Source organism: Sturnira hondurensis, unplaced genomic scaffold, assembly GCF_014824575.4.
Source record: "Sturnira hondurensis isolate 20B ecotype Veracruz unplaced genomic scaffold, ASM1482457v3 Scaffold0022215, whole genome shotgun sequence".
NCBI classification, from domain to species: Eukaryota; Metazoa; Chordata; class Mammalia; order Chiroptera; family Phyllostomidae; genus Sturnira; species Sturnira hondurensis.
In genome coordinates, this window is record NW_028094846.1 from 10,193,536 (window position 1) to 10,215,947 (window position 22,412).

At 54.6% G+C, this 22,412-nt stretch overlaps 2 protein-coding genes across 7 annotated transcripts in view; one reads left to right on the plus strand and one right to left on the minus strand.

Annotated features, from left to right (window-relative positions):
• The window catches only part of KIAA1614 (KIAA1614 ortholog), a 30,063-nt gene extending 21,158 nt beyond the window's left edge, over positions 1-8,905 (plus strand). For 3 of the 5 annotated variants that reach the window (XM_037034975.1, XM_037034972.1, XM_037034976.1), the window contains exons 7-10: positions 395-653; positions 3,741-3,868; positions 4,614-4,798; positions 7,729-8,905. In XM_037034975.1, the coding sequence (XP_036890870.1) occupies positions 395-653; positions 3,741-3,868; positions 4,614-4,798; positions 7,729-7,922 (766 nt within the window). In that variant the 3' untranslated portion in view covers positions 7,923-8,905. Of the gene's footprint in view, positions 1-394; positions 654-3,740; positions 3,869-4,613; positions 4,799-7,728 lie in introns of those variants that run through there. The other 2 variants (XM_037034974.1, XR_005064836.1) reach the window with 2 other exon arrangements.
• Positions 8,906-12,353: 3,448 nt separating this feature from the next.
• Positions 12,354-22,412, minus strand: part of STX6 (syntaxin 6) — a 33,214-nt gene continuing 23,155 nt past the window's right edge. Inside the window, exons 8-9 of one of the 2 annotated variants that reach the window (XR_005064874.1) lie at positions 19,554-21,732; positions 12,354-12,368 (exon numbers count right to left, since the gene is read on the minus strand). Coding sequence is in view for 1 of the 2 variants with exons in the window: in XM_037035359.1 (XP_036891254.1) it covers positions 21,656-21,732 (77 nt within the window). In the remaining variant the exon portion in view is untranslated. Of the gene's footprint in view, positions 12,369-16,170; positions 21,733-22,412 lie in introns of those variants that run through there. The other variant, XM_037035359.1, reaches the window with a different exon arrangement.

Consider the following 22,412-nt stretch of genomic DNA (forward strand, 5'->3'; position numbering starts at 1 on the left):
TGGTCTCTCTCCTTTGTTTCCTGGTCTGCTGTTTATGAGCCCCCAAGAGTAAGGATTGTGTCTGTCTGTTACCACTCACCTAGGTCATTTGCCACATGTCCCAGTGCCTAGGAGAGTCCTGGAAGAGGTTCTTAAGACATAGTGAATGAATGAGTGATTGGGTGAACCCGCAGCTGAGTGTGACTTCAAGGGTCTTGTCTGAGCTGTTCTCCCTAAAAGCTCCCCAAGCAAAGTACCCCGCAGAAGCCCACTTGGCCTTTCTCTGTGCAGCCTGGCTGTCTCTTCCTCCACAAAGCGCTGGTGTTAGCCTGCCTGGGGCCCACAGGACCCCGAGGTGCAGTTTGCCCCCGCCTCTCTGGCCCTCGCCCCCCTCACGTCCGCCCTTGCATTTCAGAGCACTACCGGGGGTCAGTGCAGGACCAGGCCTGTCCTCAGCTGCCCCGTCTGACAGGAACAAGAAAACCAGCAGCAGCATCGCCGCCACCCTGGGGCTGAAGAAGTTCTTCTTGGCCCTGGGCCAGGGCTCACGGCCCAAGTTGGGCAAGTCCCGCAGCTACAGTGTGGAGCAGCTGCAGCCCCCTGCACCTGGCCCGGCTTCACACGCCAGCACCCCCAAAGTGAAGAGAGCCCCATCGTTACAGTCCCTGCGTCTGGTGAGTCCTGAGTGCCCAGGCAAAGGCTGTGTGGGGCCACCATTGGAATGAAAGGTGAAAGGAGAGCTGAAGGGCGGAGGAGGCAGCCTGAGGAGGCAGCCTGAGGAGGCCAAGGGGGAGAAGGGGGGGCTCCTGGCCTCCCACGGTTGATGACAGCGGGGGTAGCAGCATCCCACACTTCCATTCCCCCCCCCAAACCCCTGCCACAGCCGCCTGGCCTGGGCTCATCCTAGACTCCGACTCCTCCCCTCCCTTAACTCTGCCACCTCTGCCAAGATCTGGAGTCTACTGCCTGGTCATTCTAGAACCTTCTTCATGGCCACAGTGCCTTTTAGTCTAGCACAAATCACCTCACACCTGGATTACCTCTGGACCTGACTGGCTTCCAGAGCGGTCCTTCCGACTCGCAAATCTGACTTTGCCATTCCCTTGCTGAACGGAGGCCATGGGTCCCTTATCAGGGTTCTGTGATCTGACTGCTTTCATCTCTCACCACTCTCCCTCTAATACTCAGTCCCAGTTGTCCTTGACCTTGAAATTCTGTGATGAAGGCCACACGCTGTCTAACTTTGAATTTTCCTGTGAAATGTTTCTCCCACCTTCTCTACCTGCTAATGCTGCTCATCCGTGGACACTTCAGCCATTACCTCCTCCAGGAAGCTGCTCCCTACCCTCCTTGGGCCGAGCTGGGGCAGCTGGGGGTAGGGCGTGGGCACCCTCTGCTCTGTATTTCCATCTCACCCTGATCTTCCCTCCTGGCTAGAATTTGCACTTAGTATTTTAATTGACTTTTGTTTACCTCCTCCCAGTGGGGTGTGACTCTTTTGAAGGAACACCATTTGACCTTTGCACTACCGATATTTAGCACAATGACAAGTATAGTAGACATCACGCACGGTGAATGAGTGAGTGAGTGAGTGGACGCAGGCAGCCCTGCTGAGGGCTCTCTCCCCACTTGCTGGGGGAGGAACCAACAGAAGCTCGCTGACTCCCAGCAAGGTTTCTAAGGAGCCTGCACTGTGCCAGGCATTTCCAGGTATTATGTGTGTTCTTCTAGGCCCTGTTCCCTTCCCTGGGCAGAGGGAAGCAGGTGATTGTGGTTCGGGGCATCGGAGCCTTTCATTTTCAGGCTGAATGAAAATTCCACTTCGGCCTGATACCAGGAACACTGCCTGGTGTGCGGTTGGCGCTCAATAAGTATTTGCTGGATGCCCCTGACTGAGTGGCTCACTTGGTTGGAGTGTCATCCTGTTTACCAAAAGGTCGTGGGTTCAATTCCCAATCAGGGCACACACCTAGACTGCAGCGTTCACTCCCTGGTTGGGGCGCATATGGGAGGCAACCGACTGCAGCCTCTCTCTCTCTTTCTCAAATCATTAAACATATCCTCAGATGAGGATTTTTTTAAAAAGTACTTGCTGGATGAATGAATGAATGGAAGGCAAAGAAACAGAAGCAGATCAGCCACGAGCTCGGAAGAGGAGCCTGCCGTCACACTGAGCTCCAGGCTGACTTACCCCAGACCGTTACATTTGGCCCCCGTGTGTCTGGGCCAGGGTGCCTGGTGTGTTGCCCTCAGAGTGCTGGTCTCTGTAAACCCCCGAGGGAGGTGACAGGGATGCCAGCCTGGTGGAGGCGCTGTGGGCAACGTAAGCTGAGTAGGTAAGGATGGAAAGTGAGCTGGCGAGAAAGGGTGGGAGCTAGTGCGGGGCGGGCCAGGCAGCAGAAATCAAGAACTGGAAAAAGAAGGTAAAAGGACAAGCCGTCTCACCCAGAAATACTCGTGACTTCGCTCAGGGTGGACGACTTCCTGTTAGACTGTTGTGCCTGCCGCCGAGTGTGTGGAGTGGGAGGATGGGCGGGTGCTGTGTCGGCTTGTTTCCACGGTGCCCTTCTGAGTGGGCAGCGGCCCTGTTCTCACACCTGTTCTCACTCCCGGCCGCACCGGCTGCTGCCACATCCTCCCTGGCTGTGGCTTTTTACCTTCGAACCTGCATCTGGAAGGCTGTCCCCCACAGGGAACTCCTGCCTGGCCTTCGGGTCTGAGTTAAACACGACTTCTCCCAGGAAGCCTTCTCAACCTCTGATACAAATCAGCACTTGCCCCCTACCCGCCACTGAAGTGTCTGGATCATAGGCCTTATTCCTCTAGAGCATGGGCTCCGATGAATGTCGGTAACATTTGCTAAAAAGTCTGCCTCTCCCTGCGACCATTCCCACCCCTCACCTTCAGAATGGCCCCCTCGTTGGGTCAGTTTCTGGAACTGACTGTCAGTTTATGTCCCTGTCTGGGACATATACAGTCCCTCCAGGGCTGGCCCCCGGCTCTGGCCCGTCTCCCATCCCCTCTGCAGCCTGGCCACCCAGCCCCTGGGCGTGGTCTGGCACCTACCCTTCTTTCTCCCCTCTCTCCAAGTCTTTGCACCTCTGTCCCTTCTGCCCAGAGCGCCCTACTTCTGTCTTCGCCTGCAGTTTGTGCTTCCAGCCTCACTCGGGGGTCAGCTTCTCTAGTGGCCCTGGGGTCTCTTTCTGCTTCCCTGCACATCGTCCGTGACTTCAGCCAAGCACTTACAATTGCATTTAGGGCTTCTGACTTCTCTGTGGCCCACCCCTCATGGTGGGGGGGATTTCCTAGAGGGACTTTGATCTTTTCCATCTATTTAGTCACAATGGTTGAAGGTGCACACTTAGATAAAAATTTTGAATGTAACTGATCATAAAGGGATACAAAGGAATCACAAAACAATATTTAAGATTTTAACTCTAAAATTGTGTTTATTATTCTATAATTAATTTGCCTTCACGTTTTTCCTTATCAAGAAAATTAGATTTTTTAAATACATGAGATATTTAGTGTTATTGCACTAAGTTTTTATTTCAACACAAAAAAAACCCAAAACTTGAAGCTTCATATTGCCTGTGTTAGCCTAACTACTTGACTAAATTATGATGATTCCTGTTGAGCACTTTGAAATAATGACAAAAACTGCTATGTTACTGTGAGAGAGGGCCCTCGGGTTCAGGGTTGGGGTCAAGTCTATCAACCCCTTGCCAGGTTGACCTGCAATATTGGCTCTTTACCACTAGGTGTCACCCTCTCACCAACATCGGAAAGCCGCCTCCTTTCAGAACCTCCATTCTCTGCTGAGTGGCAAAGTGGACAGGTCCAGCCTGTACCTGATAGGGGAGCCAGGGGACCACAGTGAACCTGGCAGGTAAGAGTGAGCAAGTGGGCAAGTGCTTTGGAGGACAAACTCAGAATGGACAGCGGAGCCATAAGCTGAACTCCTTGCCTCAGCAGCAGGGCCCTGAATGGGATCCCATTAGGGGACAGGGGGGCCAACTCTCTGAGCCTCAGGTGGCGTGGAAGTCATGGAGCCCACACCTCATCGCTCGTGTCCTGTGCGATCGAGCTCTGTGAAGGTGTGCGGTGCTGGAAGGGGTGCAGTAGGGCGGTTTGATTCCTCCACCCCCCTGCTGTCTGATGACATCTTGAAGCCAGAGTGCTCAGAGAGCTAAAGACCAAATTAAAGATCCAGAGAGTGAGACCCAAAAGGGGCCCCTGACCTGTGACCCTGCCTGAAGAAGCCCCACCCTCTCTGATGAGCTCCATCAGAGCACCTTCTCTTACCTGGAGCTCCATGGAGGGCCTTTGGGGTGCATGTTAACTCCTGGAAATTTTATGTAAAATTATGTCTTCCTCAGGGTCTCAGAGAAGTCCCTGCACCCGAAAAGATGGAAAACTATGCTCTCGACCTGGGGGGTGCCTGGTTCGGCAGCAGACTCTGAGCAGCTTCTGGTGGCTGTGGGGACATGTCAGGCTCAGCCCTGGCGAGCTCTTTAGCTGGAACCCTAGCCTTCAGTGGCACCGTGGAGAGTCCCCATTCATCTTTACGCCAACAAGGGGCTGGAGCCCAGTGCTGCCCTCTTTGCCCTCACTCTGTCTCCATCCCCTTGCAGGTTAGCCAAGGCCCCGCCCCGGCGTGCGCTCAGCGTGGAGGATGTGAGCTCCCCCAGCCTGGCCCGCACTGTGGGCCGTGTGGTGGAGGTGTTCCCAGACGGCACGAGCCAGTTGCAGCTACAGCGCCCCCCAGAGGGCACTTTTGGCTTCTGTGTGGCCTCCGGAAACGGGCGCCGGGACTCAGGTAGGTTCCCTGTGATTTCTGGGCTCCACAGTCCTGGGACCTTAGCAAACCACAGGGTCCTTTGGCTGTGGTCAGAGGCTTTTTTCTGCTCTTCGGCAGAGCAGTGGAGCTCTGGGCTCTGAGAGCTTCTCATCGAAAGGACTGGAGCCCACACAGGCTCTTTCTGAAGAGTCAAGGAATGGGGCTGCTGGAGGGGGTAGCTCTTGGCAGGCTTGACCCCACTGTCCCTCTGCTGTTGACTGGCATTCTTGAATCTCGACGGCCAACTCTTCACTGGGGAGCCAGAGGGAGATTGTTTGCGCTTGCCGGTTCTGTTCTGAAAGGTGATCCCTTTGATGTGGCGGAGGTGTTTAAACGGCTCCCTTCTGCAGCTGTTGAGTGTGTCCTGTGCCTGCCTGTCTGTGCGTCCAGGTCCCGCCCTGGGGGCCGGCTCCTGAGGGTTATGTTCACATGCACCCTGTCGCCCGGACCCTGGGAGGGTCAGGAGGAGCATTCAACGACGTACAGAGAAAAAAAGTGCCTGGCACTTTTCTTCCCTTCCTGCTTCAGAGAGAGGATGTATTTGGGGAACAGCACTCCAGATGGGGACCTACATGATCTGCATCATGTCAGTGTGAGATCACACACAACCGGGCATGCACTCTGCCCCCCATCCTCCTCGAAAGTCCCTTCAGGCCCCTTTGCAGGTAGTGCGTGCCCCTCCCCCATGGCCTGTCATAGAGTTCTGATGGGCGGAGGCCTGTGATCACCAAGGGCTCCTTGGGCTCTGCCCTGGCCTGCTCCCCGGGGCACCCCTCACCTGGGTTAGTGAGAGCTCTCCCCTGTCCTGCCCAGATGGTGTCCTGCCCCTGCTGCTGCAGCTGGCCGTTGGATGTCACAGAGGTCCCCATGTGTGCATGACAGGACTGGTGCGGTGCCTCCTTGCCACAGGCCACCCTTCAGCAGCCAGGAGTCCCTTTTCCTGGGCCTCAGAGGGGCCGTGAGCTGGGGTTGGTTCGCATTCCTCGCTAAAACATCAGGACGCCGGTGCTAACTTGCGGTTGTACCCGGTTGTACACAAGCCTGAGAGGACAGCTCCTAATACAACATCGAGATCACACCCTTAACAAAGGCCGTGTCCGGCAGACAGTAAACACCTACAAAAGCAGCCCCATGACTGAAAGTCATGCTTTTGTCGTGACTTTCAGTTGTGAAACACACCCCAGAGTCTCCCCCAAATGGCCGGCGTGACATCAGTGTCTGGTCTGGCTCTGGCTGCATTCTTTTGGGTTTTCTCATCACTCCCCACCTCACGTCCCGCTGTAGAGCAGCCATTTCTGTAGGCTCCACCCGTCCCCACCTTGCCTTACCTGCCTTTTTCCAACATGCAGACAGGCAAGGCCCGCAGTTTAAACACAGAGAAGAGGTGAGAGGCAGGGCAAGCGCCCAGAGAGAAGCCTGCACAGTGGAGATGGCAGCCGTCCCTTGTCGGGAGGGAGGCGCCCGTGCAGGAGAGGCTTGGGGTGCCTGAGAAGCTCTGAAAGGGAGTTCCACGACTCCGACCAGGGGCAGGGAACGTGCCAAAAGATCGGGTTTGCTAAACCTGGAGCTGCAAAGCTGCGGGTGCCTTGGAGGAGGTTTTAGTGCCCATTGAAATCCAAGTTTCAGAGGATGGCTCTGAAAAGCTTGACTGTTAGGGCCAGAAGCTGGGCTGACTGGACCAGAGAGATGACTTCCCACTGGTCCCAGATGTGTCAAATGGCTTTAAGTCAGAGACTGAAGAATGGGACAAGATGCCCTTTTGAGTGAGTCTCTTCTAAGGAAGCTGATTCTAGGAAGAGGAGGTGGGGAGTAATGCATGGCATTCAGTGTGGAGGGAGCCAACCGGGCGGCTGGGGAGCAGGGCGGGCACTGAGGCGACGCTAAGCTGCCCCTGTGGATTCTGCGGGGGTTGTACGCCACACAAGCTGCCCCTGCAGTCCTCCAGCAGCCGGGGCTGTGCTCCCTCAGCCCTCCCCGGAAGAGCCCGCTCCTCCTCTGATCTCTCAGGGGGAGGCAGCTGAAGGGGTTTGAAAGGTTTTGAGCAGAAGTTGTGGCGAGAGGGGCCTCCCTCCACCAGACTCTTCTGCACCGTGTGGCCAGGAGAGGCCAGGGACACTTGGCCTAGCCAGCCCTGAGGCCCCAGTTGGACCAGGAAAGGAGGGGAGTCGGATTCTCCCCAGGCTCACACTGTACTTCAGAGACTCAGGAACTGTCGTACTGGCCAGGCAGGGCCCCTCAGGGGCAGTGGGGGGGACGGGGGAGAGGGGGTGTGTGAAGGGGGGGAAAGTAACACACAGGGCTTTAAATAGGAGGGTAAGGGTTTTATGTTTCTGGGCTTTTGCCCAATTCCAAATGAGGAACCGTATCCCAGGAAGACTGGGGCCAGGGCCGGTTCTAGGCAGTTCTGTGAAGCAAACCAGGCTTGGATGGGACCTCAGCCACCTCAGTGGTGGCTTCCCTCCACCCCCCTCTCCAGCGACCTAAGGGCAGCAGTGAATCTTGTTTGTGAGGGCCACCTACCATGGTGCCAGGCACCCCCGTAGGTCTTTTTCTTAATTTTTAGACATTATTTTCCTCCCTATTCTACAATCAAAGCTCATCTCAGAAAAAGCTATAGCTTGTTCACACGGGGGTATATATGAATAATTTGAGCCGAAAGCATTCTTTGCACTGGGGGCGTTTTCCAACGGGAGATGGAGATACGAAGTTATACCACGGAGGTGGGCACACCATAACTACGTATAAAGCCAGCTGTGATTCTGAGTGGTGATAATGAGGGTGTGCGTGTGCATGTGTGTGCAGAAGTGCCCTGTGTGAGCACCTGCCCCCGCCCCCCCCAAAACAGCACCCCTGTGGTCAGCATGCCAGAGCTGCATGTGCCTGATCGAGTCTCCTGTTTCCCTCCGCAGGCTTCTACGTGCAGGAGATGGCCGATGCCAGCACAGCCAAGCTGTACTCGGGGCTGCTGGGGGTGGGGGATGAGATCCTCGAGGTGAACGGGGCCAAGGTTGCCGGGCTGGGACTGGCTCACCTTAGGGAGCTCCTGGCCCATGCAGAGAGCTTGTCACTCCGTGTGCTGAGGCAGAGGCCTGTCCCTCGATGACCCAGAGGTGCTTTGGTCCTTACTGTCACCCTGTTCGAAGCCATGAACTGACCCAGGGGGATGACTGGGAGTGCACAAAGCTGCTTGGAAGGGCAGGGTGGCATGGAATGCCCTCGGCTGTGGCCAGGCTTCTCTGACTGACCACCCGAGGGAGAGGGAAGGAGCCTATGTGTATATTTTGTTTAAATGTAACTTATGCAGAACAAGGAAAAGATGGGTGCCTGTGCCCAAGGCGGTGTCAGTGGCTGCCTGCCCCTTTGTTGGCAGGGGGAGGGGAGAGTTTCCTCGGGTCACTCAGTGGGCCGCTGAGCAGCGCCTCACCTCCAGGCCCTGCCCACTCCTTGGCAAGGGTTCCTGTGCCTCCCGCACTCCAGAGCCAAAGAAAGTGCTGGGCCACACTGGCCCGGAACCTTTTTCAGTCTTGTTCCTCTCAGCTCCCATGCCACACCTCGGCACTTTTTCCAGAAACGGGCAAAGTGTCCCAGGGAAACAGCCTTGCAGCACTGACCACATACTCCAAACCCAAGTGGAACATGTGGTCTGATGCAAGAACATCTGGAGATGTTATCTGGTAACCAGAATACTAAGACTTTTTTGTGATACTTAAGGTTGAAGGGAAAAAATAAAACAGAGACCAATTTCGGGGAACTGCCGCTGCAGCTAGTGCGATGGGCCAGACAGCTCTGTCCCCAACGCCCTGCCCTCTGCCCTCCCCAGATTGAGGAGCCTGGCCACGAGGTCCTCTGTCTTCCTTCTGTTGAGTTTGGACACTCAGGGCAGCCAGTGCCAGGCTGCCCCCAGCCGCAGCTCTCTACCCAGACTCCCTGACAACAGCTGTGGCCCACAGGCCACAGGGATGGGCTGTCCCACCTGGTTGCTTCCCCTCTTTAGGTTGGAACACTGCCTAAAGGGTTAAGACTCTGGGGATGGATGGCCATGTGTCCGTTTTAATTTATTAAAAAGCGATTCTGAAGCTTCTCCTATCCTGAGTTGCATGTATTTTGGTCTGGATGCTTGCTCGCTCACTTGACCTCCACTAGCCACAGGCAGGGGCCGGGGGCGGGTGGGGACGAAGAGGGAGGACACAGGCACGGCAGTGAGCTGTGCTGGGTGTGCCAGAGGGGAAGGCGGGTTGGCACCCGGCGTTGGGGTGACAGGGTGGGTGCAGATGCCTCCAGAGCCAGTCCTCGAGCCCGGGGCAAGGTACATGTGTGAGCAGGAGACAGAATAAAGCTAATAAACTTTTTTTTTAAAAAAAAGCGGGCAAGCATTGGTGCAACTGGGGCATGAAGTGGGCAGTCAGGGCTGTTTTAGAACATGGCTGCGTGTGGGCTTTGGCTAAAAACAACCAGAGCCTTCAGCAGAATTCGGTTAAACGAGAGTGAAGCAGCTTTCAGGGAGCGAAGTCACTGCAGGAGGCATGTGGCCTCAGGGAAAGGTGGCCAGGGGATGGGACGGCCGTCCTGTGGAGTGTGAGTGTTCTCCCATTCCAGGGTCTTGTCCACAGGAGTCAGGGAAACTGCCACAGCTCGGCAAGAGGCTGGGCCCACCTGCGCTGGGAGGTGGAGGGATCACGTGAGGGCTGTAGCAGTGAGCAGAGGGAGGGGCCGAGGGAACCAATACTTGGGACTTCGGGGTGTGAAGAAGACACTGGGACACCTCACAGACCAACCCAGGGCCTCCGAAGTGTACAAATGGACCCACAGCAGGAACCTACAGGCATGGGGAAACTCCGATGAGTTCTGTACCCCAGTTCCTAGCCTTGACATGTTGACTCAAGAAGATGTCTACCTTCCAAAGCGGACTCCTTGTGGTTAACAGGACCCGAATTCATAATCACAGCCTAGCAGCCATTGTTTACAGAGGTCCCTCAGGCCCACTGCACGTGCGGAAATACGCACTCCAAGGAGGCAAGCCTCCTGCAGTGTGCTCTTGAATTCTGAGCCTCGCCTTATAAAGACGTTCCCGAACGGTAGTTCAACCAATGGGCTGACAGGCCCCATCCACTCAGAACTGCACAACAGTAGTCTCATTTGCATCTTTAGGGACCAATCAGAGCAGCCCCATAATGACCAAATAGGAACACATAATTTTGACCAATCAAGACAATGCTATTTGGACCACTCAGACTGTGAAAACGTGGATTCTCATTTGCATAGAAATGAACCAATCAGAGACTAGGGCGGGACTTTCTATAAAAGGCAGCCTCGCGCACGGCTCAGCGGAGCCATTTTGGTTTTCACGAGGGGCTGCCGTGTTCCTGGTTTGGAAACTGTTCCCTGTATGGTTTCTCCTCTTTCTGTGCGCCTGTCTGCCTTAGGTTGCTAGCAGTAAACTTTTGTTGGCAGAGGTCAGGAAACGTTGGAGAAATTTCCTGCTGAAAAAGCTTCTGAGGGCAAAACGCTCCTCTGTTTTCTTTGTAAGGTAATGGCAAGTTGCCTTTCCAGCCCCAGCAGGGAAAAAATGGAAGGATACAGGGCCGTTGGGTCTTCGGCAAGACAGGGAGGGAGAGGTCTCAGGAGTCCTGAGCATTCTGCATCCATTACCTCCCAGGTCAGGGTCAGGCTGTTGACACATCTTATTTCGTCCCGTAGTCCTGCCAGGGACGTCCTGTTTATAGTTTTCACTTCTGCAGATGGAGAACCAAGACCAGCGACAATAACAGGGCGTTCAGACCTGGCCCCTCTGAGGCAGAGCCCACTCTTCCTACCACAGCCCCGCCCCCATGCCAGAAACCCCGTGTTAAAAAGCATGGGGGGAGGGGGGGAGGCGTTCTGGACCGAGAAGTAGACCTGCCTTGCTCTAATTTCTCTGGGGCGGAGGCGCTCTTTCCTGGGGGTAAGCGACGCCAAGGCGCTGTCTTATGTAGGTGGGAGGGGACCTCCAAACGCCCATCTGACCTTCCCCATTTCTGCTGCCCAGGATCCAGCCCTGTATCCCCTACAGGACCATCAGAACCTTCGCTTAGGACTAGGATCCAGGCCGGTGAGAAAGACGGGCCCTACCTCAAGCTGCCAGAAGAACCTAGGAAAGACGCCAAACGGCCACCGCCAGGCCGGGTGTGAGCAGCAAGAGAAGCTGGCACCTGGCACGGGTGGGGTAAGGCACCTGGGGGTGGTCTGGGGTCAGCTGAGGGGCAGGCGGCTTACGAGGAGGTGCGCCCACGCAGGGTTTTGTGAAACGGGTGGGAGCCCCCAAGAAGGGGAAGAGAAAGGACGCCGTTCAGGCACGGAAAATGAGTGTCTTGTCCAAAGGTGTGGCTGTTTCCTGGGTGTCACCTGTGCCCCCACCCCATCCGTTTAATGTGTTCAGACCTCGAGTCACAGGAGGCACAGAAAAGTAGCACCAACTTTGGCCTCAGACAAGTCAGTATCCTTAGGGTGACTCCGAGTTCAGAAGCCGGGCCGTCCTGGGCAGGCCACGCCCCCGCCAGCACCTGTTTTGACTTGTTTTCAGGGGCTTCTGCCCTCCGCAGGCAGGCACGTCCTGCTCCAGGTGCCGGGCGGGGGCGGGGACATAAGGAACGTCGCGGTCCGGTTACTGCGCGCCGGCTCCGGTCGCCCCCGCGCTTCACGAGCGTGGGGAGGGGAGACTAGGCTCTGATGCGGGCGGGGCTCTGCGCCCCCCACGCCGTCTCAGCCACGCGGCCACTGGGAGGCGCCGGCCCTCCAGCCTTGGCCCTGCCCTCCCTCACCTCTCCGGGAGCTCTGTCAGCCAGGGCGGCGGTGCAGAGGGGCGTGCGCCCCTGGCCTGGGATCTTGGGGGGTGGGGGTTAGGTTTACACCCCCACCCCACCGGGTACATCGGCTGGGAAGGCTCGAGAGGCTGGGGTGAAGACATCCTGACTTTGCCCTCGAGGATCCGCACGGGGCGGGCGGGCCGGGGAGAGGAGAGGGACAAACTCTGGGAACTTAACGGCGATGGAGACTCGCTAAAAGGTGGCGAAGGCGGCAGCCAGGGGAGGAGTTGTAACTGGGCAGCGGTGCGTGAGGGAGAGCAGGGATGTGGACCCCGTGCGAGTGGCATCCCGAAATTTCACGCGTGAAAGAGGAACCGCAGGCGTGGCTCAAATTTGGGAAATCTAGGTCATCCTGGGAATTCGGGCACGTGCAGTCACTGGGCAGTCTGCTCCGCAAATATTCGTTGCGTAAATATTCCGGAACTCTGTTGGGGGCTTTAAGGACACAAACCTGATTCTTTGGGGCAATTTTGTGAGGGAGGGACAACTTTTCTCTGGGTTAAAAACTAGGAGCCCGAGACTCAGAGTTGCTTATCCAAGGTAACACAGCAAATCATTAGCAGAGGGAGGACCTGAACTCCCATCCCCCAACTCCCCGCCTGCGTCCATCGCCTTTTGGGGACCCTGTGGGATTCGCTTCACTTGGAGGCCATTGGGCACCCCCTCCGGTGCCTACACAGACTGTGGGCAGAGCAGTGGCCGCGCCGCTGACCTTCACGAGCCGGCGTAGGGGCTTTTCTTCGGTTTTCCTGCGGGGAAATGGGGTTGGCGTTCCCACCTGCCTGCCAGGAAGGGAGGGGTAGCAGAGGAAGAAGCTGGAGCCGCTCACTTTCCAGAGTGTCTCTAAACTAGGCATAACTCACTTGTGGGTCACAAGAGCTGTCTTTTGTGGTTGGAGACCAGCATTAAAAAAAAAAAAATAATGCCTCCCACGAGAGCAGGTTTTGATGGGAAGCCTTCTTTCAGGTGTGTGTCCTGAGTTGAAATTTAGTGTCGTTAACCGCCCTGCTCTGGAGGACAGTGAACAACTCACCCTGGGTGCTAAGAGCGTGGAATGGGAAGGGATGGGGGAGGGGAGTGGGAGCCTGGTCCCTCCATCCCTGTAGTGGGTTGTGAGCCACCTTGCCTGCTGGTGGCTACCCAAACCTTCCCAGGCCTGGTATCTGGTCACTGTGCCTGGCCCCTGGGAAAGAGGCACCCTTGACCTTACATCCCTGTCAGCAAGGGGAAGCCCGGATGCCGGAGTGCAGTATGACTGGACTTCCTGGTTCTCCAAAATGGCCTCCAGGCCACAGGATTCCCATGTGGGTGTTTATTTATTGTCCAGAGCTTGGGTTGTTGGTGCCCTGATCCGGGCATCGCCTATCCATCTGCTTAGTGTATTCGGTGCCTTTGCTGGAACACCTTCCCCTTGACCCCCACCCATGAGTCCCCTGGCTGCCTTCAAAACTATTAGCAGTGCCTGCCCTTCGAAGCATACCCTGACACCTTTGTGCTTACTTTGGCTCCTTTTCCTAGTTCCTATAGACACTGGTACCGAGGGCTCTTTATTGTGGTTCTTTTCACATAGAATTGCTGTTTTATCCTGCACCAAACTTACCTGGCAAAAACCAGACCTCCCTGGTGCCCAATCCATTTCCCACCCAAATCCCCAGGCTGGTTCTGGAGCTATTCAAAAGGCCCTGCTGTCATCAGACCCCCCTCCACCTCACCCCCGACCCCCCACCACCCCCCGATCCTCTCTGAAGTTTCCGTCTTTCCTGTAGAGCCAGAGCACCTGCTTAGAAATGGCAGCAGCCTTCGTTGGCAGGAAGCTGTGCCCAGCTCTCTCAGGCTGTGGATTTGACCAGGTCGGAGTGCTGGGCCCAGAGGAGGGGGCTGCTGGGATTGGCTCTGATATCTGCCCACTGAGCCAGACCTTAACAGCTGCCCTGCCAGGCCTGGAGGGTATCTGGGGCTCTCCCGTGGATGCCAGGCTGCCTGCTGGGCCTGCCTTTGTCTTATGCTCCTGCAGTCTGGGCTCAGACCCCAACTCACAGTGTGGAGCTGCCCTTAGGGGTCTGGCCCAGTGCCAGGCACTGGGAGGAGGCCCGTCCTGCCCTTAGGCAGACCATGGCCCCAGGTGGAAGCAGCTACAGCTGTGGAAAGAGGCCAACCAGTGTGCCAAGGGCTGCAGTGGAAGGCCCAGAAAGGTGGTCCCATCCACCTGGTGAGCAGAAAATCTTCCCGGAAGAGCCAGCTGCAGGCTCAGCAGCCTCCATCCCACTCTGGTGTTCTCTCGGGAGCAAGGAGTGTTAGAGGCCCAGCAGCTCACAGCAGCACACAGACGCCACAACTTTGACTCTCATCCTGCTCAACTCGGACCGTCTCCAGGCCTTTCTGAGCGTACGCAGTGACTTTGACTCACCTTCACATACAGCTCCAGCCTCATAAACAAAAGCTCCAATACGCAGGGCTGGACAAAAGTAGATTTACAGCTGCACTGTGACATTCTTTTGAGTTAACAAAGCTATTGTAACAGTCATAACCTGCGTGTCTTTTTTCCGTACAAACAACTGTAAACCTCCTTTTGCCCTGTGTCTCATCATCAAGACTGACCAGCCTGAGGTCCTCGACCAGCTATCCTGAACTTGGGCTATCTCGGATCCTGGGCTTGTAGGGTCTGAGACGTGGCTAGGTCTGTGGCAACTGGTGTCCGTGCTTCAGCTTGGGCGCTGCTGGAGTTTGGTGCTTTAATCCGCTGTGGACTTGTACCACCGCCCTTCTCGTGCCTCTTCACTCCTTACCTCTCCTCCGCCATTTCTCTGGTTAGAAAGACGGCTTAGTGAAGCATCTGCTTGCCACCCCTGAAATCTGGATGACGTCTCTTTTTCTGCTAAGGGATGCAGCATGATAGTTCAATCAGACTTGGGTTCCAGCTCTACCACTTACTAGTCGCATCCTTGGGCAGGTGTCTTAACTGCTCCATGTCTCTGTCTTCAGGTATAGAATGGGCCTGGGGGGGGGGGGGTTGTGAGAATTAAAACCAGAGTTTTGTTTCCCATCAGGTCCCCAGTGCCTTGATCAAAGGCCTGCCTGGCACATCAGATCAAATGCTGGCCAGAAGTACTGGTGTTTTGTAATAAGATACAAAATTTGAGAAATTTGCTCCTGGAAGAGCTGGCGGCCCCTTCCCAAAGGCTGGCCAATCTTAATGTGACTTTTGTGAGTGGAGACAGAAAGCATTTAATGGTGTGCATGGTGGGGGCAGGAAAGGGAAGAAACACCACTGCAGAGGTCAGGTCCAAGGTGGCTTCTGAGGCCCGTTAGCCCCACTCTGAGAGGTACACTGGTAGGGACTTTTCGCTTAGGCTCTGACTATGCCTGCCCCAAACAGGAGCCGCCGCTAAGGGTCTGGGTGTCAGTACCTTGGTAGGAAGGGCCCTATGCCCAGACATCTGAGACCCTGGAGACCAAGGACCAGGGGTTACTGATTTCACTGGGTCAGTAAACACATTGTGGCCCCATGGACGGGTCTCCCTGTCTTGTGAATACACTTTGCCTCCAGTCTTGCCTTTTCATCTTTCTTCTGTGAGGTTTATGTAACACTTGGAGCCAGTGGGAACCCTTGAATGACAGCCACACAGCAGAGCCAGGAGCGGAGCCAAGGCACTTGCAGATTCAGTTGCTCCTTGTCCACAGCACGGTCCATGTTCCCCCGTGGGGTGCGGAGCAGTGACTGCTTTCAGGAGAGAATGCATATAGCCATTTCCTCCTTCCGAAGCTCTTCCTCCTCAAGAATGAACCATGATCCTCAGAATGAGCACACATTCCTTTAGCAAGGCTCGTCGCATGCTGATTAGCCTTTTCCCTTCCTAAGCTGGTTGTTACCATATTGGGGGAAATCAGGCCCAGGACTTAGGATGCACGGAGGTGCCAGTTTCTGTGCCAGGCAGTGCAGCACAGTGAGCGGCTCTGCCTTTCACCAGCTGTGTGACCTTGAGTCGGTTACTTGTGTCCCAGTTTCCTCCTCATCACATCTGACGATGAGGAAAGATCATCACCCTTTCATACAGCCATTTCTAAGTATTATGTATGTTAATCCAGACAAAGTACTGAGCACAGTGCCTGGCACGTCAGTGAAGGTGCCTGATGAACGAATGAGGATGATCGTGGCCAGTGGGTTGCAGATCCCTGCCCCCAGGGAGCGCGTGTAGCCTCCTCGCATCGTCTCGCACAGGACTGAGGGTGGGTGCCTCCAGCTACAGGCTTGGGTGGCCAGTGTCATCTGCTGACACTTCAGGGGGCGGGGGGTGGAGGACTTAAGGGTCCATACAACCAGCTCAGCCAGAGAAAGCGCAGTTTAGCATCCCGCTCCCCGGCAGCCCCAGACGTTCCCGCCCCAGACGTGTGCTCATGTCCATGTTTCGTAGTGGGGGCTCGAGGCCATATTTAGGTATGAAAAGAATAAAAACAGAAACCAACCAACCAAACTTTAAAGAAAAAGAAAACAACCCAGGACAAAGCTCGTGGTCTCTCCATTTCTCTTTAATACTGAATAGTATCCTTTATACAGTTGTAACACGATTTTAAGAGCAGGAAAAAAAAAACATTGCTGATAGACTTTGGGTGTAAAAATATCACTTTAAAGGACAGCTAGCTGAAGTTTCATTTCACACGAGTATTTAAAAACATTTTTCCAGTTTATAGTGTCACCAAATTTTGTTTAACATCAGGACCACAGCGAATGCTGTGGGAGGTACTTTATTTTACAGGGATGCCTCATTGTAGCCTGAATCCCACAAAGTAGTAGCAGTGGTTCTCAAACTGGAGAGGGCTCAGGATCTCCTGGGGGCCCACGAAACAGCCTGCTGGCCCCACCCCCTCTGAGAGGTTGTGTGGGCCTGAGAACCTGAATTTCTAACAAGTTCCCAGGAGATGCTGCTGCTGCTGACCCTACACTTGGAGACCCACCGTATAGAGAAGCAAGACCTATCTACCTGTGGTGAGGGCTGTAAACTTCTTACACCAGGCCTCCGGCAATCTGCTGGGGGTTGGGGACAAGGGGAAGCACCGTCTGGAAATCACCCAGGCATTTTCACTTCTGATCTTTGATCTCACTTTGTTTGTAGCTTCTAGTTATTTAAAAAGAAACTCTGCAAGGTTATTTATCCTTGGAAGAAAAGTATGACAGTTTAGTCCTGCTGCGCATTGCCATGTAGTACACATTCTACGTTTAAATTATACTCATTCCTAATAACAAATGAGCCAGTAAAGTCGTATTTCCACTTAACAAGAAAATGAACCCATAATCATTTACAGCTTGCTTTCTTTGGCCCTTCCCTGGTTTCCAGGCTGCCCCTCCTGCTGGGCATTCTCCCAGCCTGGTCCAGTTGGGACATAATCACATGGCATTTCCCGAACAAGCAGGTCCAGTAGCTTATTAGGGACACCTGGCTGGCCTCTCCTCGCAGAGCGAGGACCACAGAGCACTGTTTTCCTGAGGATTAGGACATCTGCCTCTCCCAGAAGAGACCTTATTTGCATGGCAACTACCATTCAGTTAGTGGGTCTCAGCTAACCCTACTCTCTGCAGAGCAGGAAAGAACCACCTTGAACTTGCTCCCACCCTGGGGCTGATAGAAAGCTTGGCTGCAGAGGAGCCCGGGCTGTCACCAGGGCCAGGAAAGCTGCGGTCAGAGAACAGTGAAGCTGGGCGGTCTAACATCTAACACCTCCCAAATAGCCAAGTGGCTTCTGGGTTTGAACACTCATAACCTTAAAAGTGAAATGGTAAAACACACTTCCTCCCAAGGATCGGGCTGCAGCTGGCTAACCCAGTCCTCGAACTGCTCGTGTGGAAGCAGAGAAGCAGGGCGGGTTGTGGGTGATCTAAACACAGCTTTCGTGGAACGGCCTCGGAAGGACAGAGGTCGTGTCAGAAGGAAAACACCTACGCCAGAACTTAGGTCACAGGGAAACAAGGTGTTTTTCTTTCTTCCCCACTTTCCCAGATGTCCGAGTCAGTAAAGAAAGAGACGGTAATGCAGAAAACTCCCAAATATATGGGGGTGGCAGCAACATGACCCAGGTGCCTCTGTCACAGTCAGAGCTTTGGTGTTTGTCCAACAGCAAAAGGCATCAAACAGCTGGGGTGACCACGACAAGGTACTACCAGCCGCCCTTAAGTCATGTCGCTGAGGGCAGCTTGTCCCAGAAAGTGAGGGCCCCTGGGCCAAGTTCAGGATGCAACGCATTAAATGACTCTGTCTGTTGGAGGAGCTGCTATTGTCTCATCTTTAAAACAAGGGGACGGAACTAAGTGATCGAGTTCACTGAGCTTACTACTGTCAGAGACACGAACCCCAGAAGTCAGGGGGTCTGGAGCATCAGCCCCAGCACCAGGAGGACCACAGCAGGGCTGTTCTCCCTGCTCCTGGCTTCTGGACTTGACCCCAAACAGCAGTTTCCCAGGGACCATTATCAAGTAAGCATGGAGGGAGTGACAGCAGGAGGCAGGCCTTGCGAGAACAGGGCCTCCTTCCTTTGAGCATAAGCATATGTTTTGTGAAGGCTGGGGGCTGGGTAAGGGCAGCTGGCCATTGCGGAAGACCACCTGCTGTTACCATGCCAGCCAGGTGACACAGATGCCCTCACCGGAAGTGGAGGCTCACAGGGCCTTCCTTCGGAGCACTCCCAGAGAGCTGCCCTTGGTCAGGGGAGACGCGGAGGGGCTAAGGGGCTCCCTCCAGGTCTGCAAATCTTTTGGTTTCACCTTCTCTCTGCTCATGATGAACAAAGAGCACTCTTCAAAGGAAAAAAAACCCTTAAAATATCTGGCAGGGAAAGAAAGGGCAGCAAGAGAAAGACAGGAGGGAGGATTACAGGAAGTGCATCCCATTGTTACAACTTTGGCTTTCCAGACAGTCTAAATTTTGTGTTGTTTACAAATCCATCCCGCCATTTACAAGGCAAAGCCACACAGGCCAAAGTCCACAGAATGGAAGAGCAACTCATTTGTATCATTCAGTTTTTAGATCTTCCAGTGCTATGAATTCTCTGGAAAGCTCAGTCCCACTTCACAGCCAGGAAAACTACCAAGAGCAGAATCCTGGCTCTGCAGCGTTCACGTACAGAAGGTGCAGCCCTTAACAGAGACAGATTTCTCTTGGAGTCAGACTGGATTTCTCTTCACAGCCCTAATCTCACGAGGTGAGAAGGAGGGGAAGTTGCCAAGTTGTTGGCTCCCAAACCCATCAGTCTGTTTTACTCTGGCTAAAAGCAGAGAGTGATGGGCAAGCCGCCAGGTTTCTCCCCCTTGGGCTCAGGCGTGAAGATCCTCCTGTGACACAGCTGCCACACCGCAATGGCGCACGGGCCACTGGGGCTGTTCCGTTCACACACAGGCGTGGTCAGACGTTCCACTGAAACCAGGGGTGTTTTACTTTGCAGTCGGGTCCCATCCCGGCAAACTTCGAGGTTCGGTGCTCACTCTACCTCCAAGTCAGTGGTGAGCATTGTGTCCTTCCCATGAACGTAAATGGAGTTCTTTCTGTTACCCACCTCATTCTGCCGGTTCTTTAGGAGATGGATATGGGGTGAGGTGTGAAGACTGGAGGAAGAAAGGAGCCCAGCTCTGCTACAGGATGTTGTTCTAGCTGCCTCAGCCTAACCTAAGCCCCCAGCTTGTCCTCTTCCATCGCCAGTTTGGAGGCTGAGTGGAGGGCTTTCAAACGACCTCTTGTCTATAGTGACTGCCCAGTCCGGGTGCACCAGGCTCAGGCCCAGGGTCGAGCCGCTGGGGCCGGGAGTGCTGTCCGGGGGAGAGCCAGCTCTGGAATACCTGAAGAGGCGGCTGCTGAGGAACGGCCCCACGGAGTGTGGACTGCGGTGGCCCCACGGGAGATGGCCACCTAGATGGCGCCTAGTGCTCGTATGTTCAGCACATGTTCTCTTTCTGGGTGTTTCTCTATTCAGCTTCCGCCCATGAGTCTGGTCCACAGTAGTCACTGTATAGCCAACACTGAAATTGGTGGGGCGGGCATGTCGATTCTAAATATATCCAAATGTTGCGTAATTAAGCCTCGGGGTCACAAAACTTGGTCCCTGAAGTCAGTCAGGGGAGTATCCATCTATTCATCAAGGGTCAGGCGTCTTCCCAGCAGGCCCTCCTGACACACACGGCAGCTCTGCAGGGCACAGCAGATGTGGGGAGAGCAAGAAAACAGCATGGCTTCGAAACGCGGCGGTCACGGAGGTCAGGATCCAGGCGCTCGGTGCAGCGTGGAGAGAGTGGGTGAGAGCTTAGGACAAGCCCCACGTTTCAACGACGTCGTAACAAAGACTCGTGTATCCTGATGCGGACCTAAGGACCGCCCCTGGTCTTAGTTTGTAAGAAGACTGAGTGAGTCCCCAAAATTAGTAAAACAAATACTCTAGTACCCTACATCTGAAGCCCTTTGTAGTAATCACCTTTTTTTCTAGTGTGAGAAGAGATATTTAGATATCAAACAGTGTTGAATGTAAACACAGATGCCAACGACTCTTTCAGTTTTATAAATCTACTTTTAACTTTCATAGATGTGCAGAATCCCTCTCCTGCCACAATCCTAAACATGAGAAAATACCCTTCTTTAAAAATTGTTACAAATATTTATTAAAAAGTGCAATTCAAAAGTTAGCTGGGCAAGTACATCATTGCAAATCACAAAAAATAGGAACAAAACGAAAACAAAGAAATACAAGAAAAAAAGTTGTATGGAAAGTTAGGAATGGACCCCAAAAGATGAGGTGCAAAGCCAGTGACAGAACTTATCTGGAGGTTGCTGCGTTTTGCGTGTGCACTGTGCGTGCACAGGGCGACGGTGAAGATGCAGCAAGGCCACCAGGCTCGGGCGCCGCTCAGCTGCAATGTTAGGCCATTGGGGGGGCGGGCAGACGGTTATAAAAATACGCTATGTCCATGTGCACATGGAAGCACTTACAGAGTCACCAGAAGCTTGAAGTTTAGTGTCTCAGCAACTAAAACTCAACTGAAGCATATGCTATCTAAATTTGGATTGGCTCAGTGATTTGAGTAGAGACAAAAACCGAGTTGTCATCTTAGGGGGGAAACGTAGTTCCCCCCTTTTGCCATTACTCACAAGCCAAGCACAGCCTGGTCCAGAACGAGCCTTTCCCGTCATTACAGCTTCTAACTACGTGTAATACATGTGCCAGCCCTTCCCAACCCCGTCCCGCCAACCAGAGTGTGGCAGGATCTAAATCCATTCAAGCGGGCCGCTCTGCAGCCATGGATTGAGGGTCACCTTAAAATGAAAATCACACCTCTGTGGGGAGAGGAAGAGGCTGTTGGGACAGCCACATGAATTCAGCCAGGCTGTGACCCCCCAGGACTTTGCCCTGCGCCCAGCTGTGCCCACGCAAGGTCACGCTGCCTGCCCTTCCTCCCTCCAAGTCCAGACGCCTGGTGGTAGCACTCCCAGAGCGCAGAGCTTCTCACTGTTTCCCAACCGTTATTCTCACCACAGAAAGATACGCCTGGGAAAGCAGCCTTATTCCTGAAGATGAACCACTGAGTCTTCTGACAAAGACTGGTCTGGGCCTTCTGGCCCCGTAACGGCAGCTCTCAGGGGCAGTGGAGGGGATGGAGGAGCGCTGTTCCTGATGGGGTCCTTCTGCAGGGGACAGTGGCTGCTGTCTGAGCAGGAGGACGCCACTAAGGATGGATGGAAGGACCAACGGTGAACACTCGCTGAGTCTGCGGAGTGTTCTGGATTCCGCAGAGGCCCTCCATGGGGAACGAGGTCCAGAGGCGCGAAGCCGTGCTGAGCTGGCCTCAGGTCAGGAGTGTGCAGTTGCTCTGCCCCTTCCCACCGGTTCCCGCAGCACTGGGACGAGGAGCCGCCTCGGTGGTGGATCGCAGAGAGGTCAGCTCGGGCTGTGTTTTCAGGAGAAGATGACGGTGCGAGCCTGCACGGGGCAGACCGCGCCCCCCTCTGGGGCTCCCAGGCCGTCACAGCACGAGGAAGAGGACCAGCACGACCAGCAGCACCACGAAGAGGACGGCTATGGCGCACCACTGGCGCCGATCTGCAAGGCAGGACACGAGGGTTGGCTCTCAGGACTCCTTCCGCCCCAAGGCAGTCCCGTGAAACTGAAAGCCACCCCTTGAAGCAGAAAAGGGGCAGTGTGAGCAAATGATGGGGGCAGAGAGGCACTTGGACCTGCTGGGCACCTGGTCCTCCCACGCTGCTCTGCTCCTGGCCCCTACTGCACCCGCACCCACGGTCCCCACAAGCTGCCCTGTGATAAGACAGTGCTCCCTGTCATAGGTCTTTAATTAAAACCTGTGGCGCTTAGCTTTCTGCTGGCGGTTACTGCATCCCTGGAAAAGGTGTTGGCCCTGGCATTATGGATCAAAGCCCATCTACTTTAATCTCCCACTGAGGTCAAATCATTTCATTCCGCAGTAATCCTGTCCTGTCCTTGGAGCTCTACGGGAGGATGGAAAGGGGATGGAAGTTACAGCTGGTCACTTCAGGGAACAAAGAGTTAAAATAGCGGGCTCCTGGGATCCCGAGCATTCATCGCACCACACCTAGTCAGGAAAGAAGATTACTAACCAGTGACCATGTTTGAGTAACTCACACAGCTTTTATGTCCATGAAAAATGTCTTTCCTGAAGCTTTCTGCCCCACCACCAATTTGGAAAAGGCACAGGAAACACGATGACTAGAGTCCATCTCAATGGCCTGCAGCAAGGAAGCCCT